This window comes from Phalacrocorax aristotelis, chromosome 7 (genome assembly GCF_949628215.1).
Source record: "Phalacrocorax aristotelis chromosome 7, bGulAri2.1, whole genome shotgun sequence".
NCBI classification, from domain to species: Eukaryota; Metazoa; Chordata; class Aves; order Suliformes; family Phalacrocoracidae; genus Phalacrocorax; species Phalacrocorax aristotelis.
This window is the reverse complement of record NC_134282.1, coordinates 4,596,252-4,615,108: the sequence shown is the minus strand read 5'-3', so window position 1 is coordinate 4,615,108 and position 18,857 is coordinate 4,596,252. Positions and strand designations below refer to the sequence as shown.

Genomic DNA, 18,857 nt, shown 5'->3' with positions numbered 1-18,857 from the left:
CTGCGCAGTACAGAAACCCCATGCGTTTACAGTTACAGAGTGTTAAAAGATAAACATACCTTAAATGCCATAAACTTGTGATATGGTTTAGGAGCCCAAGCGTAGATCTCTACAGCATTCTTTAAGGCAATCACCAAGAACTTGATTCTTTCATATTTCACTAAAATAAAAAGATAAAACCGATTTTAAAACCATTCACTTTCTTTCCAACAAGACTGAACAACTCGTCTCCAGCTTCTCAGGCTATCTCTCTGTTGGTTCTCATTTGGTAAAACATCCACCTAATACATACAGGTGAATACCAAATTTCTTTGTGGCTGTGGTCTACCCATACTTTTAGAAGAAATCATCAGGCCAGATCCAAGACTAGAGAACAAAAACACATCCCTCCAGACATTTTTTTTCTGGAGAGGCCACTCACCGACTTTGTAGTGGATGCATCCCTCCAGGTCCCCGACTGTGATCCAGCCCTGCTTCTTCTCCACTTCAGGGTCGTTGTGTAAAATCCTGTTTCTCAGCCAGGAGAGATAGTACACGCGCAGCTTGTTCTTCTTTCCTGTTGGCAAAGGGAACTTCCCTGTCAGAGCAGTGCATGTGCGCACGGGAAATCTTGGTATTTCAGGGTTTAATTTCACTCACAAGGTGATTCATTTCACAATGAAGTCGAAAATAGTTATTCAGTTATTGTGGGTTTTGTTTTGCTTGGGAAAAAAGGTATGGAAAGCAGAGCCCAGACCTCCGTCTCCCAGACTGCAGGCAGATGCTGGAGGAGCTGGTCTCTCACTCACTGCAGGCTAGAAATGTTCCTCTTCCTATTAATCAGTGTTCATGGAGAGACAGCCGGGCCGTGACCCCAGCTCTCTCACCACTCACCTGCCTGGTTTCTTTCCCTCTCTTCTCCTTTGCACAACATTAATTCCTCCCCGGAGCTCAGACACGACCTCCTTGGTGTGAGGCAGGCAGCGCTATTTGCTGAGAAACCCGGCGCCGGGCTCTGCAATGCTGAGGGGCTGCCAAATTTCTGCAAGCCTCTTGGAGGGCTGCGATCTGGCTATTAACCTCCCTGCTGCTGCAAAACCCCTGCTATGGAGACAGGACACAGCTGGTGCCGAGGCTGGTGGGAGAACACCCAAACCATAACCCAGGGGCTCTGTCTGCTCGCGGGTCTCCACCAGTCCCCAGGGCTTGTCCTCAGCACTGTCTCAGGGGCTGGTGGTCCCTGGGGAGGGCTACCTCCCTGTTCATCTGCCACCCCTTCTTCCCACAGCTGTATCCCCCAAAACCACAGGGGAGCTGCAGAGCGAGGCAGATGACAAAGGAGGACTTTTTAAGAGCCCTGTCTGAATGGAGGGAGCAGGAATTTGCCAGCGAACACACGTGAGCCCACGGGGATGCTGAACAACATGAAAGTAAGCAGAAGGATGACATCAAGCAATTTTCCTAATGAGCATTTCTCTTATTGTCCTCCATGAGCTTTGCAGGGCACGTATCAGCAGAAGGCTCTGCCCTGGCTGCGCCACCCGTGTGCTTCACGGGCTGCTCTGCAGGGAGCATGCTGGGTTCTCTGCTGGGACACTGGACTACAGAGTTTTTCTTTTTTTTTTTTTTTTGCCAGAAATCGGCACGTGAGCCTGATTTGAGAGTTCCAGAGCTCCTGGCTGAACCTGGGGACAGTGACAAGGCCACTGTCCTCACAATGCTCAGGGCACCCTGAGCACAGCCATGGTCTGAGCTAGAGCCCTGAAGCCATGGTTCATGGCTCCTTTGGCTAGACTGAAACAGACCCAAAAGCGGAGCTCGCTACGCCCTCAAGCCGTGACTACCCGCCTTGCTGGGGTGTCTGCCTGTATCCTGCACCTTCCCTTCCCTGCTAAAGGAGGATGGAGTGCTGCAGGTGAAGGGGAACCAGCAGGCAATGGGAGCAAATTGCTCTCTGCGGCATTCTTGCAGACCTAACGCCTTTGCTTCTGGAATAAACCACCTGGGAGCTTCCCTCTGACAGCGATGGGTGGGTTTTGTCTGAGCTGGAGCCGCTTGAAAATACGGCCTAGAAGGTTAACGATGGGGTGAGACCACGAGAGGCATACCTGATATTGTCACGAGGACATTAAGACCCTCGAGTACGTCCATCTGTTGAAATCGCCGTCTGTTGATCAGGTTGTAGACCTTCCCTTGTCCGCTTCGATCCAGCAGCATCAGGCCATTTTCTGTGCCCACCAGCAGATTCACACCTGAACAAGAGAGAGCAACGGGTACTGGAAGCCATGGCTGCTCCTGAGGACAACACCCCGAGCTTGTCTCTGCTCCCACTGAGAGAGCGACCGAGCCCAGCTAAGGCTGTGATCTTCCCATGAACGGGAAGACTCACTCTTACAGCGCAGGGTCTCAGGGACATTAGAATCACAGTGTCACTAAGGTTGGAAAAGACCTCTAGGATCATCAAGCCCAACCATCAACTCAACACCACGTCTCCTAAACCATGCCCTGAAAGTGCCACGTCTCCATGTCTTTTAAATACCTCCAGGGATGGTGACTCCACCTCTTCCCTGGGCAGCCTGTGCCAGTGCCTGACCACTCTGGCAGTGAAGATATTTTTCCTAATATCCAACCTAAACCTCCCCTGACGCAGCCTGAGGCCGTTCCCTCTCGCCCTGTCACTGGTGACCTGGGAGCAGAGACCAGCCCCCCCCTCACTCCAGCCCCTCTCAGGCAGCTGCAGAGAGCGAGAAGGGCTCCCCTCAGCCTCCCCTTCTCCAGGCTAAACCCCCCCAGCTCCCTCAGCCGCCCCCCAGCACACTTGTGCTCCAGACCCTGCCCCAGCCCCGCTGCCCTTCTCTGGACACGCTCCAGCCCCTCAAGGCCCTTCTTGTCCCAAGGGGCCCAAACCTGAGCCCAGCATTCGAGGTGGGGCCTCCCCAGGGCCGAGCACAGGGGCCCCATCCCTGCCCGGCCCCTGCTGGCCACACCAGTGCTGACACAAGCCCGCGGGCTGGTGGCCTCCTTGGCCACCCGGGCACTGCTGGCTCATGCCCAGCCGGCTGTCAGCCAGCCCCCCCAGGGCCTTCTCTGCCGGGCACTTCCCAGCCCCTCTGCCCCAGGCCTGGGGCGTTGCCTGGGGTTGGTGTGACCCAAGGGCAGGACCCGGCACTTGGCCTTGTTAAACCTCACACAACTGGCCTCGGCCCATGGATCCAGCCTGCCCAGGTCCCTCTGCAGAGCCTCCCTGCCCTCCAGCAGATCAACACTCCCGCCCAACTTGCCCAGGATGGAGAAAAGAACAACCAGAGGCAGGGGCTCGGCTCTGCGATGACACATTGATGCTTCATCGCCAGCCACACGCTCTGGAGAGCTTTGCTGAGGGCACGGTGTGCTAAGGGGCTTACCCCATAAAGCAGCACAGAGTATCTCCGAGTTGAAGCGCTTCTTGTATTTCCGGATCTCCGGGGTGTCGCTGTGGGGACGGATGTTGGTGGGGTTGACATTCACCACCGAAATCTTCCGGGCTTCGTTCAGCTTGGCCTGCTCCTGTCTGAGCAGCTCGCTGGTGAACAGGGCTTGCAAGGAAACACAACAAAACAGCGAGGTGTGATGGATTAATTGTACGTACCTCTTCTGTCAGGTTGTTTTTTTGAATAAGAAAATATTTGGTTTATTTTCTGATGTCATCACTATGTTACAAGCTATTCATTTGAACAGGGATCATCAGGATTTTCTCATGGGTTGGAACCACCACCAAACCCGTCAGTAGGTCATGTCCCCAGACCTCCAGCCCTGCCTTCCAAGCTGACCAGTGCTATTCGCTGCCAACCTGCCCACATCCAGCCATTTTCCATGACTTCTAGCAACTGCCAGCTTTTTTTTTGAGCTATTGCCACCTCACAGTTCTGCCAGGAACATTTCTCCCAGCTGCCCAGGCAGACGGGTGAGTGGATTTCTGCTGTCCCCTGTTTTCACCTGGACCTTTCTGGTGGCATTTCACTGATGGGGGAGAAGAAGTTGGACAGAAACTGGAGAGCACCAGGATGCAGACACAAGCAATGTTTGGACAAGAGTACGGGAAATGCAGAAGAGGTTCAGTGGGGTTATTCAGGCTCCATGACCTGGCTTCCACGAGGCCCTCCCCTCTCAAACTGGCCCCATTGGCTCCTACCAGTAGCTGATGACTCTTCGTCTTCATCTTCATCTTCATCAGTAGGCGAGGTCTGATACACTCTGGTGTCCACAAAGGGGGTGAAAGAGGCTTTGGTGCTACTTCCCATACCATACTGGAAAATAAACAGCAAAGAGAGGGCTCAGAGCACTGAAATAACAGTAATTTTGTGTATGTGTGTATGTCTAAGACTTTCTAATTAGCAGACCCAGTGCCTGCCCCTGTGGTGCCCTTTCCAAGCCGTCTATGAATATTTGCTCCTCCTCCCCCACAACTAATCAGGAAAAATATTAAATCGGATTTTTAAGTGTCCATGAGCAAGAGAAAACGAGCGGAGCAGGGCCCGGCTCTGCTCTCGTCTCGCGGGCAGAAGCACAGCACAGCCACGAGACCGGTTAGCGGAGAAGCCGCAGGGCCAGAGGCAGAGTCAATGCAGGTAAAAACCAACGTGTCCGCATGTAACACACCTGCCGTAAAAGCCTGCTCTGCAGGATGACGCTGGGAGCCCCCCGAAAGCCCCGGCACGGCGCAGCTGACACAGACCAGCCACCACCAGAGTAATTCAGGAAAAGGTGGGACTGTTGCCTTCCGTGTGCCAAAGCCAAACAGTAACTAGCACAACCTGAGCAAAGACTTGATTTCAGCAGGTCACGGAAGTCTATCTTAGGGACCTGTATAGCATAGGCAGGAGAGCTCGTACAGCCGTGATACCACTCTGCTTTTGCTGCCTGTTATCTAGGGGTTTGCTGGGCTAAGTCCAAAACGCTGATGCCCCGGGGAAGGTGCGAAAAGTCAGCTCCTTAGCAAAATGCCTGTTTTTTGTTCTGCTGGGCTGTTATTGCTGGTCCTCACACCTACGGCTGAGGCAGGATCCGGCAATGCCCCTCAATATGCCTGGCCGCTCCGATTTTGGGAGGATCTGAAAGTTCTGGAGATGGGGAAGGCTTGGAGTGAGCTACGTGATGCTTTAGGGAGAGCTTTTGACCAGGGGGTGTTTGAAAATGCCTCGGATACTCGGGCTCATCAGAAGATGGCATCCCTGACATCGTTCCATCGCCCCCAAAGTCTGGTCTTCAGCCCACCTCATGGACACCACGTACACATCACTTGCAATTCCAATAAAGTATTTTAAACTGGCTACAGCATTCCAGTTGGGACTGCAGAAAGGGCCATTTCTAAGCTAACAAAACCTAACCTGAAGGTACCGCAGGGAATGTCAGAGCCAATACTTTGCCAAGGGAATTTGGAGAGGAACAAACTGCAGCATCACGTTGCTTTCTTTTTAAAGCCATTGCTTTGTTAAGGTGGAAAACGGGGCTAAAACCTTCTCCCAGGCAAAAGGAAATCCTCGCCTTGGGAATCAGAGTGATGTGATTTTTCCCCCCTTGTTAAGCAGCTTATTTCTCCTACTCCAGCATTTACCCAGAATATGCTTTATGTATGACCTCTGTTACAAGCTGTAACAGCAGCAAAACCCAAGTCCTTCTGCAGCAACAGTACTGATCACATTTTTCTTCCTCGGGACATCTTCCTTCCTTGAAATAAATCTCCCTCAGCTTTCACGCCACCGAGTCACCAGAGCCCAGGCTGCTCCCTGTGCCCGGTGCCACCACCGCAGCCCCCGGGCGGAAAACTGCCATGGGGACAAGCCCATGCTGTGGGAACACGTGCCGTGGGGAACACCACCGCCCCGGCGTGTCTGGGCCGAAACGGGGCTTGTACCTGCCCTCCGATAGGTGACACAAAGGTTAGGAGGAAAAACTTTCCAAGCGTTTTACGGCTGGCATCCATAGGCGAGCCGGCATCCACGCCCTGCGCCTGCCAAAACCATGCCGTGCATCCCGCTTCCCTCCCGTCTCTCTGTCCCCGACAGCCCGCCTGTTTCCATAGAAATGGGATGGATTTCCAAAAAGTACATGGTAACTGAGACCCACGGAAGGAGTTAACAGCCTGCGGCAGGGGAGGCTGCAGGAACAGATACAGATACCACATTTACATACACGGTACGCCACGGTATTTGGGTGCGCATGTAAGATGCACTCGCTGATCTGTGCTTCTTTCACATCCAAGAAATATGCATTTTCTTCCTGTGCTGCATGTCTCTTCCACAAAGCACCAACAATTCAGGGAGGGGAAAAATTCAGTATTTACAGGGATGCTTCCCAGCTGAGAGCCAGGTGCTTTCCAACAAATACATTATGAAGAAACCCCTCGTTCCAATGCACGGAGCGTTTATTTTCTTTGCTCAGATTCATCTATTTTCCTATGAAGCTGGCATTTTAAGAACTTCCAAGTCCCTTATTTAAATGTTAAGACCTCACCTTCCTCCAGGTCCTGTTCAACTGCCTATAAACCTCCATGGTGGCCTACAGAGACAGCATCAAGCTGCAGGGTGAGCTTGTGCTTGCTCCCTCTTTTTTTTGCTTGCAGCACCATGAGTCACCTGGAAGCTGGCGAACTAAAGCCCCAGGTTTCCACTTACACCCACTCCCGGCTCAGTCAGCCCTAAAAATGCAGTTCTAGAAATGGAAAAGCTCTTCTTGTTTGGTATTCTATAAATGAATATATTTAAACCCAATGCTTGCATACCGTCTGCCTGCGTTTAAGCCGTCCCAGGATGACCATGGGAGGTGTTACTTTCAGGATCAACTCTCTCTTCACCACATTTAAAGGCAACAAGGAGATGGATAAAACTTGAGGTCAAGTCACACACCATCTGTTCTTACATTTTATCAATGCCCAATTCCAAGCAATTTTTATTTTTATACTGCTAGTAAAAGTAAACTGTAAAACGAGTACATAATTTCTATGAAAGAGAATACGCTGCCAGAACTTTTGATGTATAGCCAACAAAATGAAAAGAAAAAATTAGATAAAGTAGCTTATTCAGCCCCAAATGGGTTGATTTTTCACGGGAAAACAAGAGAACTGAGCCTGGTTCCCACAGCTGGTGGTGGTAAGGCAAGAATCACCAATTCCCTTGTCTTATGCATCACATACTTTCTAGGGCTTTTTACACCTTATACAATGTTAATGTTCGATCATGTCCCTGTAAAACAGCTGCCAGGGAGAAATGCTTTGCTACAACTGGAAATAAATAATTTAAAAGGTGTGCAGATTTTTGCTAGCCTGAAGAACTATCCAGAGTTTTGTTGACTTTGGTTTTTACTAACCTTATGAGTCATGTTAGGTATCAGAGATCACACAGGTGGAAGCTGCGCCCAGTTAAGTTAATGGCATCTCTGGCTCTCACCGTTTTCTCTTATGTCCAAGTGCCACAAAAAATGGGGACTTTCACATCAGTTGGCAGCATTCAAACCGTCACCACCAGAACTCCAGCTGGTACACTTGAGAGAAGACCTAATCAAAATTTCTACCATCATCTACATCTACATCTACCATAGCACCAACCCATCGGATTCCCTTGTATTTCCACTACGCTCGCCCACATGGACCAGAAACAGAGAGAGAAGAGCCAAGAAAGCCAGGGGAGGAAAGCAGGAAAGTCCCTTTACAGGGCAGAGATGTTAATGCTTGTTTAAAGCGATGCAAAGGAGAAAGAGGAGCCCCCCCACCACCTACTTCAGGCACCGAGTCCATGTCCTGCGCATGCGTGGAGACTCGCCCCAGGGCCTCGGTCGGCGTGCCCGCAGGCGAGTGGCTTTGCTGCACCAGGTCAGGTAGATTGATGTGACCTGCAAAGCCATTGCTGGCTGCGTGGCCAGAACGCTTTTTTTCACCAGAGGTCTGCAGAGACACAAGGCATGAGGAAGAAAGAGAAGGAGGGAGGTGGGGGGGAAAGAGAAAAAGAAGAGGGGGGGGGAAAAAAAAAACCAAACAAAACCAAGTCGTTGGCAGTCCCCCAGTTCCCAGAGCAAGTGCAGGAGAAGGACCCTCTCTGTTTCCATCCCCATGCAATCTGGCAAGCAGCAATCCAACTGCCCCCACCCCAGGAGAAATAAAGACAGGATTAATCACAAAGTCAATACAGAGTCATTAGCCACGTTAGAGCGAGAGAAGCCTGATCACCATCGATTTGAGACAAGGAAGGCAGGGCAGATTCTGCTTCTGCCACCATGGGTGCAAACCCCATGGCCAGCTCTCCTCCCACGCAGCCACCAGCCAGGGTGACAGCAGAATCTGACCCCTCGATCAGCATTAGCCTTAACGGCTTTGCACAGCTACGGCGGCGAGTAGCCTGACTGCAAATGCCAACACAGCCCCCGTCGCATGTTTCTGTAACCCAAAACAGCAGTGAACAGCGGCAGCATCGGCAGAACACTGGCAGAGCCACCGGCATCTCGCTCTGTGCACAAGGTTCCCAGCGCTCCCCTGGGGCTCCCCTTCCTCTCCATCCCCACCTCGTGCAAGGCAGGCGCTGGGAAGCTTCTCCTCTCCCTGCCTATCGTTTTGAGATGTTTGCCATTTTGACGAATGCCACCTACCTGGAGCACATCAACGAGATCATTAGAGACTTGCCCGTTTACTGGGATTAGTGGAAAACTCCCTCTGAACGGGATCACCAAATTTTCAGACCAGTCCTGACAACATTTACCTTTTCGATCACTCTTTACCACCACCTTCAACCACCTTGCTGTCCTGCCAAAGAGCGAAAAGCCCTTTGCCCAAAGCCCACTGACCTCAGCGAGTCTGTCCTCTGATGGCTACAGTGGTGGTGGGGAGCAAACAGTAAGCACCCAGCATGAGGTTGCAGTTTGAGTTTCTTATCATGCTCCCTCCTCCCAAAGGGGTTTCCCAGCTGCTCGTCTCATCCATGGCTTTTAAACCCTCCTGCATCACTGTCTTCTCAAACAGCCTTGCTGGCACGGCATGTGTTTTACAGTTGTGATGCTGATCACCAAAAAGCTCGTTTCAGAAATGGCTGCCTTTTATAGCAGTGACTCGTTCTCCTGCCCAACCGTATCACCCTCCCTGCTACGAGGATGCGCAGAGGGGCTGCCCAGGCTGCACCACACCACTGAGGGGTTAGGCGGGCTGTGCGTTGCTGCCCACCTCCAAAACTTGTGGAGGAAGGCAGCAAATATGCTGCGACTTCTTTTGCCAACTCCTTCCTCTCAAAGTTGCATATTTTCTCCTTCATATGTATTTTATATAAACGGAATTAAGAATTAAAATGCTGCTCAAGCCTAGTTTGCATTTGATCTAAACATTCCTCCTTTATGATTGCTGACTCCAACCTCACCACCCTCCTTCTCCTCTCCCATCTACCTCCTTTACATGCTGGCAGGAGAGTGACTGCCCTGTTTTACTAACAGCCAGAGCCTCCTGCCCCCTCACCAGGAGACCTGCTACCCATCTGTATTTCCAGCAGCATCGCCAACATGTTCCAGCAACCAGGAAATCGAGAAACACTGGGGGAGATCTTCCGCAGCCTTCCTCTGCCTCGCTCCTGCGGTACCATCCACTGGGATCGCTCCCACCACAGCCTTACCTCCGCAACGCTGGAGCCGGGGACTCGCATCCAGGCGGGATGCCCAGTGCCCCCCACTGCTGGCTCACTGGTCGGGGGGGCTCGGCCCTGCCCGAGCAGGACCAGCCCCTGGGAAAAGCCTCCAAATGCTCTACAAACATCGCACGCCTCTGATCGTTACACGGTGGCAAAGGTTGTAAAGAAGAGGGGAAACTTTGGGCCAGGTTCCAAGTGTATTAACTAAATTGTGTAAACTGAAGAAAACTTCTGTTGCCTGGAGCTATTGTGGGATTACGGCAGAGTCATTTGCACGAGCACCCTCTGCCATGCCCTGGCATTACTATTCACTGCTGTTTGTAGTTCTGAGAAACATTTGCACTTGTCACATTGGCTCCGAGTGTAAATTGCATTAACGAGAGCGCTAACGAGCACAATTTACTCAGTCATTTTGTGTTCCGGACACACAGCACTGTTAGTTTTTGTGCTTACATGGGCAAAACCTCCTGAAGATGCTCCATGGAAATACTTGTTTTACAACTTACCTCCCTCACCATTAAAGTCCCTTCCCTTGAAATATTGCTAAACGTATCTGCATGGGAAGTCTCTAGCCCGTGGGTTGTCACCATTCCCAGGTTGTACGGCTCATTGCTTCCCGGAATTCCTGTTGGTCTGAGGACAGAACAGAAAAGCAATAATGATGAATATTCCCTTTGCTAAACTAGCGAAAAAAATCCTCTAATACAGCGTTATTTCAATAAGGGTAAGGCTTTGTATCCCACAGGAAGAAAAATTGGAAAATATATCCTTTTAAATGTATGGGGAAATTATTTAAGCTGTTGGAAATACAGCAGCAGGGCCAGGTTGATACGCTACAGGTAGAGCACGGAGACCAAAGAGAAGGGCCCTTCCCGTCTCACGGTGCCCTGAGAGGAGGGGCACTGCCGAACAGGTGATGAGGAGTTGCAGTCCTGCTCTACCTTACATCATTTTTTTCTACTTAATAAAGTTTTTTTAAAAAAAATAATAATTCCCTCTCTTTACTCCTCATCTCAACCCCTGAAAAGGGAACAGGGCATCAGAGCGTCTGATGACAAAAGGCAACGAGGGAGGGGATGGGCTTTGGAGGAGGCGTGGGCAGGAGTACAAGCTGTGTCCTGGAGCACTCTGCTGTTTTCCAGGTGAAAATGTAGCCCTAAGCCATGATTTTGCCTTGAGATTATTTCTGTGCTCCTACATCAAGAGAGAGGCTGGAATTTATTCTCAAACACATTGAATTTTAGGACTGCCTGAGAGTCGGTGTCGCAGGTGGTGAGGAGCCACCGTTACTTTATTATTACGTTCTTAGCTGACATATAATTCAGACAAATCCAAAAGCAAATGATGAAGCACCTCTGGATTACCCAGCCCTGCCTGTGCGCCGGAAAATGTCAATGATGGTTACGAAGATGTTGCTGATGAGACCTGTTACTTTGCATTTAAAAGACCGGCTGCTTTCCATCAATATGAAGTAATTCACTCTTTAACACGTCATCCCCACGCACACCTGCTGTCAGTGCCCACAAGGGAGCCTGGTAACGTGAAAAGCCAAAGCAAGCCTGCATTAATCAATGGGGTTACCGGACCAACGTGACATGTGAGCCCCGGGGACCCCAAGGTGGGCCTGGCTCGATGATGGATTCTCGCCTGCACCTAATCAAACGTATGACTGGACAGGCATCACCAAAGCACTCCAAACAACAGCGTGCCATACTTCTGCTGTACCTTGTGCATGAGGAGCTCTCACCTCCTTCAACATTAGTGCTTGAACACCACCAAAAGGTGGGAAAGTGATTCCAGTTTTAGAAATAAGAAACCAAAGGCAAAGGAGGTTATGTTAATATTGAGACCATTCAGCGAGTGAATGAATGGCTGTGGTAGCCCCAAGGTCCCAAATTTCAGCATCACCCTGCAGGGAGGACACCGAGGTGCTGGAGCATGTCCGAAGAAGGGCAACGAAGCTGGGGAAGGGTCTGGAGAGCAGAAGTCTCATGAGGAGTGCCTGAGGGAGCTGGGGGGGTTTAGCCTGGAGAAGAGGGGGCTGAGGGGAGCCCTTCTCGCTCTCTGCAGCTGCCTGAGAGGGGCTGGAGTGAGGGGGGGGTCGGTCTCTGCTCCCAAGTCACCAGTGACAGGACGAGAGGGAACGGCCTCAGGCTGCGTCAGGGGAGGTTTAGGTTGGATATTAGGGAAAGTGTCTTCACTGAAAGGGTGGTCAGGCCCTGGCACAGGCTGCCCAGAGAGGTGGGGGAGTCACCGTCCCTGGGGGTATTTAAAGACATGCAGATGCGGCACTTCAGGGCGCGGTTTAGGAGACCTGGGGGTGTTGGGTTGATGGTCGGACTTGATGATCCTAGAGATCTTTTCCAACTTTAATGATTCTATGATTCTATAAGAATTCCCAGGACATGAGCAAGAGCTGGCTTGTATAGCCCAGAGAAGAGGGAGGTGAAGGCAGTCTCATAGTCTTCAGATGCAGAAAATGTATCTGCAGAGACGGAAGGAGTGAACGGTCCCTCCTATCCACTGGGACACAAAGTGATGGATGAGGTTATCCCACAGCAGGAAAGAACTGGAATGAAGAGCTGCCCAGTGCTCAGGGAGGATGCCCAGGGAAGTTTAAAAATGGGTTACACAAAGATCACTCGGAAGGTGCAGGAGAAGACGAGATGATCTCTCTTGGCGCCAGTTTCTAATGGGAAGACACTGAACGTAGGAAAAACAAAGCTTTAGTAGAAAAACGCCCAACTACATCTAGTCTGAACTTGAGTTAAGGCTCCTTTTGTGAAACAAGGGTGGAAAGCCAAGCATTCACTTTCTCTTTCCGCAGACACACAGCGGCGCAGCCGTGCCCGCAGATACCCGTGAAGGCTTAGATACGGACGGTGCTCCTGCCACCTCACTGTGACACCAAGGGTTTGCAGGCCAACGCTCAGTCTCAGGGGCACATTCATGGACAGGACGCTATGGAGCAAGCAGCGTTCGGCTGGCAGTGGGGTTTGGGGCGTCCATCTCACCGCCATGCCTGTTGTCGGACACATCTGGCTATAAAGCATTCAGTGAGGTATTTTATCCACTGAGTAGTGCTGTGTCGAGCGCAAGGCGTTTGGTGGAAGGATGTCAGCACAGATTAACCACTCCTGACTAAATTCCTCTTCTGCAAGCAGCCTGAGGCCCCTTCTTGCATGCATGACTGCCCATCTGAGTGCTGCGTATTCACGGCCATCCCTCCGTCTCCTGACATTCTCCAACAAATTCCAAGAGCTCTGATTTTTCTTCTGCTGCTGCAAGGAAGGTCCAACCCAGGAGCTTGGCTCTCTGCATAACATGGATCCGCTGGGTCTCCTTGCCACCCGGAGGGCTTCCCTGCCACTCTCTCCACCACTATGAAGCCAGGGACACCTATAATGACTAATAATTCATTTAGCAGGAAGAATGGAAATGAACGGATTGGTATGCAAATCATCCCCTAAAGCCTTCCCACAACTCCTCTGTGAATTCAAAGGAGCAGAAGTTGGACCCCACTGCTGGGTGGAGAGCCCCCCAGAAACGCCCCTGCAGTGCTAGTGCTGCAAAGCACCGGGTAGGGAGCCCAGGTAGGGATGCTCCCAGAGCTCACTCCGCATGACGATGGCTGTTTTGTGTGTGTTGAAGCCATGCTGCCCTCCTCCCTCATCTCGAGATATTCAAAAGCACAAGTGTCCCATGACCTATAATGAGGATGCCATAATACAGTCTGCTTTCTTTTCAACGTTTTAGCCCACCGCGTATCACACAGTGCCTGAGCCAAGGAAAAAAAACCGAAGACCAAGATTCAGGATTATTATAATCCTGGCTCTAATAGTTGGCACTGGGCAGGCCACCAAGTACTGCACTCCTGTATGATGGCTTGATCTGGGGCAAGACCAGGCTCAAGAGCAGGCGGAGCTTTAACACGCCAACCCTGTGGGCAGGATTCAAGGTGTGGATGAAGTCAGGCGTGTCCACTCTGGCCAAAGACCTGCCCTGCTCATCAGCAGGAACAGGTCCGTCAGCTTGGGGTCCAAGTTCCCTGAATGCGCAGTGGAAATAATTCAGTTTTTCCCATTAAGTATCTCTAGTCTGGAGCAGGAAAAAGACCCATCTGAGTAAATTATCCCTTGCAGCTGTGATGCCATTCCTGGTGCCAACTGCTGAACCCTGACGTGCTTCGAACACATCCCATATCACAGCTAGGGCTCCTCCAGACCCAGACGCGCCACGCTTTCATGGTTTGCCCCCCAAAAGAAAGCGCTTCTTACATAAGCCGTGGGATGTCACTGACAGGCACGGTCCCGTCGTGCGTCTCGTTTTCCCCGTCCTCCTCCTCCTCCTCGCTGCTTTCTGACTCCTCGCTGGAGGAGGAGTAGTCTGTCACCTTCTTCAAGGGGCGATTGGTTTCTTCGATGCGCAGCTCCCTCAACTCTTTGGCTAAGGCCGTCAGATCCTAAAGGGGATGGGGGCAAGAAAACAAGGCGGCGATGGTTATTATATTTAAAGCGAGGAGAACATCACATACATCTCTTCAAAAGCCAATGCTAACAGCACGAGCCACAAGAAATAGCTTTACAGAGTCGTTACAAACATGAGACAAATGTAAGACAATGTTTGTAGCATGTAGCATTTATTAAACAAAACAAAACTGATTTATGCTCACTGAAAAATCAATAGCCAACCTCTTCTTTTTCTGTTTGGAACGTGTATGTGCATATATATACACACACTTATATGTATATACACGACAAAATTATATTTGTTGGAAAAGGTGAAGTTCAGTCACCATCATAGTAAACTGGAAAACGTCATTTCAAAGATTGGCTCGGAGAATTTCTCCTGCAGGGTTTTCTCTTCTTTCAAACTTCTCAAAGAGACCCCGTAAGTGTATTTATTCTGTAATAAATGCATCTGGGAAGGAAGCAATGACAGCATCTCCCATGGAGTGGTGCAATCCCCACGTCAAGAGCTGCTTCCGTGGTGAGTCTCCGCTGTCGGGCGGCTGCCGAGAGGCGGTGAGGAGCACGAGGAGAAGCGCCCAGCTCAGCCAGACTTTGGAGTCACAGCTCTGAGTCAGCCACACGATCAAAAAAAAAACAAAAAACCAACCAACCAAAAATAAAAACATCCCTCAGCGGGACCCATTAAGCACTTTATGTGAAATGTGGCAGCCTACAAGCTAAGGGAAAAAAAAAAAAAAAGCCTTGAAACAAGAAAAAAGATAGGAGCAGTCCCAAAGCCTAGTAATAATTTTTCAGTTTACCATGACTTTGATGAGGCCTCAGACCCGACAGTCATATAAAATAGACACCGCTATTTCAAAACAAAGAACATGGCAGGCACCGTGTAGAAAAGAGACTTTTTGTTATCTTACATGCTTTTATAGCAATGCAGGGGGAAGCAGTAGGGCAGAAAAGCATGAGAGCTCGAATTAGAATGGGTTAGAGAACTCTGTTGCACAAGACATGCACATGACGAACAAAGCATCGCAATTGTCAGTCTTACCATTTCTCCCTATTTTAGTGACCGAGGTAGGCATCAGTGCATTCGGTCAGAGATAAAGGATTAGGGAGAAAGAAACTCATTGAAAAAGACCAAATTCCACAATTTTCTTACGGCCATACTCTCATTTACTGCATTTCCAGTTTACCGTTCCAGCAGGGCAACTACGCCAATATTAATTACGGCTGCAAAGGGAGCTCTTAAAATCTATCCCGTCGACACGTGAAGAAAACGATGGGAAACTTCTATGGCTGAGATGCAAACCCAGTTTATTTTTTTTAATTGTGAAGCAGGAATATTTTGCAAGCAATTTGTACTTTGCTTACTGGTGCCCCACACCCCCCGGCGGGCTCCCACCGGTGGACAGCCGCACATTCTGCTCCCAGGTGTGCCCTGCCTGCCTGCCCGCCCTCCGACATGGAGCAGAGGCTCCCACAGACATCAGAGGGCTTTGCATCAGACCCGTAAATATTAATTTACCAAAAAAAACCCCTCGGTCTTTTAAACAACAGGATCCATCGCTGCTTGGCAGCAGGTGCCTGTGATGGGTATTATATATCCCTCTCCAAATCCAAACACTCTCTGTACCTTTAAAGAAAGGCTCTTTTATCATGGCTAAAGAGAGGACGTGGTATTACAAGAGTTTATTTCTGATGCCAACATGTTCGGGGTTGAAATGCAGTCAAATATGCAGCCATGACAACAAATTATTTTCATTAGTGCTGCAGAAGCTTCTACGATATGATTGTTTCTTTTCCTAAATCAGAATCAATGGAAATTTGAACAGTTTAACAATGCTTTCTGTTTAGAGTATAAAATGTGCTCTACTTGCCTTTGAGTTGGATTAGAGCTTTATCAACTTCTAAGATGACTTTAGGACTGCATAAGAGCCTCTTAAAATTGCAGCTGGAATTCCTGCAGCGCAGGGCTAGCACTAAACCCTTCTCTATCACAGCAATGGACCGTGAAAATGACTTCTTTTTTTTGCACCTTCCGTTTCTAACGTGCTTCAAGGCACCCCATCAGCCTCCTTCGGCCATCGCTAGAACATAATCAAGTATTTTAAAAATCAGCCTAATTAGTTTTTAATAACTAATTTGGAAGTTATAACAGCAATAATACTCCCAGGCAATATAATCAGATAATTTGTATTTCCTAGTTAAAGCTTTGCCTCGGGATGGTGAATTCTTTGATGCTATCATTTGCTCTAAGTAATGAGCACTTTGTAGGATTAAACAGTTTCATGGAGTTGCTCTTGGACCAAAAACAATCTGACAACTAGAAAGCGCTCTGTAGTTCCACATGTGTTTGAAATGTTATTACTCAGGGTGACATAAGTTAGCAGTACCAGTGCTCTTTAATTACTTTTAATTACAAAGACTTCTTGAGATTTAATATTTGCTGGAATCAAGTCAGATTGCTTTCCGAAATCACATAGCTCATTGAACTCGAATTTAGCACACGCACGCTGCCTCTATTTAGACACTGATTTATGTGCTTTCTTCTTAACAAAGCACCTCATTAAACAAAATGCATTGCTCATGTTTTATCCAAAAGAACAAGTTAACTAACCAGCACATCTCCCTTCTTTCATATCTTCTAATTTCAGAGGAAAGAGGCTGCAGGAGGGGCTGCTGGTACCGGTGCTTTCCATTACAGCCCCGCAGTTACCAGGATGAGCAGCGTGCGCACAGCAATGCATGTCGGAGGCAAGTTAAACGCCAGATCGGGAATGTTTGGTCTCTTCCCATGAACGTTTCAACTCTCACCATCGACAGATACACAGTATTTTCACACGGTGAAAAAGGTGTCATTCAGGACTATTATTTTTTTACGAGGGCGGATGAAGACCAGCATTGCCCATCAACATCCAGGATGGCTCCGCTGACTCTGGCTTTACAGCTGATGGTCGGGTCTATGAGAATGAATTACCCGCTGTATTCCACTGATCTGTTTTCCTTTATTTGCCAAATGCCTTCATTCGAATTAGGCTTAAAATTCATTTCAAACAGCACTCGATGGCCCCACTGAAATCAGTGGGCGGCCGGGGGCCGTAGCTGCGAGCAGAATGTGGTGAGCGGCACAGGCTGCCTGGAGCGCCTCCACTGGCACAAGAAACCTCCGCTCTCGCTCTTCCTCTCTCAAATACGCCAAACAACATCAGCACCCTTTGCTCCGCACGTGAAAGTTGGGGTGCTTCTTGCCACAGCCTCCATGCAAGTGGTCTGGCCAGCGGGTTTCAGGCAGCCCACGGCTGAGCAGAACACACCGGCAGCGCCGCTCCCCTCCCCACGGGCAGGCTCCCTACGCCGATACGCAATCGTTCGCTCCCATCTGACCCAAGATTGCATCGCCACCTTTTTCAATGTCAGCACCAAGAAAACCCGGTTCGATATTAAGCGCTAACTAGTCGACCTTGCATAGGCATGACCCACTGAGAAAAGATATCACTAACCTCATCTATAGCTTTCTTATAGCTCTGTGGGTAAAGGAAGAATAATCAGCATCAGAGGAAACAGATCGGGACAGGAAAAAGCCAGAGGAAGGGCAAGCAGGTTAGAAATAAAATTAGAATTGTTAGCTCAACGCTGTGGAGTGTAGAGAAAAAAAACCAACATCAACAAAACATTAATACACATTAAAAAAGAGAAGCAGTGGAAATTCATTTTGTTATTAGGCTGACTCTGCAGTTTTAAAATACAAATGTCAACAGCATTAAACCAGGAGGAAACACTTCGGATGAGATTTTGCTCAGAATAATAAAACGGGAGTGTACAGAAACCACTACCAGGTTTGGTTTTAAGCTGTGAAGGCTGTCGGGGGCCGGTCGCCCAGCCTTCCCGAGCAGAGCATCCCTCCACCAGGCTGCTGCGGGGGGACATGCAGCACGGAACACAACAATGTGCCATCGGCAACCACCACGCCCAAGCTAGCAAAGCCCTTAAGCACCTGCTTCACGTGAAAACACAGGCTTAAGTGCTTTCCCCTAGACTTGGGCTCCTGGTAAAAACTCATGCACTCTCTTAAGCATTCAAAATCTCCCCAGGCTCTCACCGTACCACCGCTTTCCAACCTCTCCGCTGGAGGAGCAATGGTACTAGCCTTTTTTTGGGGGTCCCCGCGGTTGTGCTACTGCACGGAAGGGAAACGCGGCCAAGCCGGCTGGCAACCTTCCCACGGGAAATAATTTAAGACTCACAGCGGGTCGGCTCGGTCGCGTCACGTCCCTGTTGTCCTCCTGCTTTACCTTGGCGGGCTCGTGGGAGAGCACAGGGGACCCTTCGGGCTTGGCGTTCCCTGAGTGAAAGGCAAGAGGAGAGTGGGAATTAAAGCGCTGCTGAAAAGCCATTCCGGCATCCCATCGCCTGGGACCGGGGGCATGGGCGGCTTCATTGTCCTGCCCCAGTGCCAGGGCACTGGCAGCCCCTTCCCCGGCTATTTGCCCATGAAGTGCAGGAAGATGGTGGTGAAAGCAGACAAGGACATCCCAGGCTCAGGACCGGATGCCCTGTAAACAGGTAATTTTTGTCCATCTAATGAAGTTTCACTACGTTTTGCTTCTGTTGTCTCGAAAAATCCCCTGCTCCTCTCTACTTGACTATATGGAGTGTCCCTCCATAGAGCCACAGAAACCATAATCCAGCCCAGCCCCTGCTAACAGCCTTCTCAGAGCACAACTGCCCTTTTTTCTACTAAAGAAGCAAATCCACTTTGCAAAAGAGCAGGGCA

The 18,857-nt window shown here is 49.9% G+C and overlaps 1 protein-coding gene across 8 annotated transcripts in view; it reads right to left on the bottom strand.

Annotated features, from left to right (window-relative positions):
• The window catches only part of TNIK (TRAF2 and NCK interacting kinase), a 165,689-nt gene that overhangs the window by 7,227 nt on the left and 139,605 nt on the right, over positions 1-18,857 (bottom strand). For 5 of the 8 annotated variants that reach the window (XM_075098479.1, XM_075098483.1, XM_075098481.1 and 2 more), the window contains 9 exons: positions 18,328-18,425; positions 13,895-14,079; positions 10,124-10,250; positions 7,733-7,897; positions 4,151-4,265; positions 3,384-3,554; positions 2,088-2,231; positions 422-556; positions 60-160 (listed from right to left, as the gene is read on the bottom strand). In XM_075098479.1, the coding sequence (XP_074954580.1) occupies positions 60-160; positions 422-556; positions 2,088-2,231; positions 3,384-3,554; positions 4,151-4,265; positions 7,733-7,897; positions 10,124-10,250; positions 13,895-14,079; positions 18,328-18,425 (1,241 nt within the window). The remainder of the gene's footprint in view (positions 1-59; positions 161-421; positions 557-2,087; positions 2,232-3,383; positions 3,555-4,150; positions 4,266-7,732; positions 7,898-10,123; positions 10,251-13,894; positions 14,080-18,327; positions 18,426-18,857) is intronic. The other 3 variants (XM_075098482.1, XM_075098485.1, XM_075098487.1) reach the window with 1 other exon arrangement.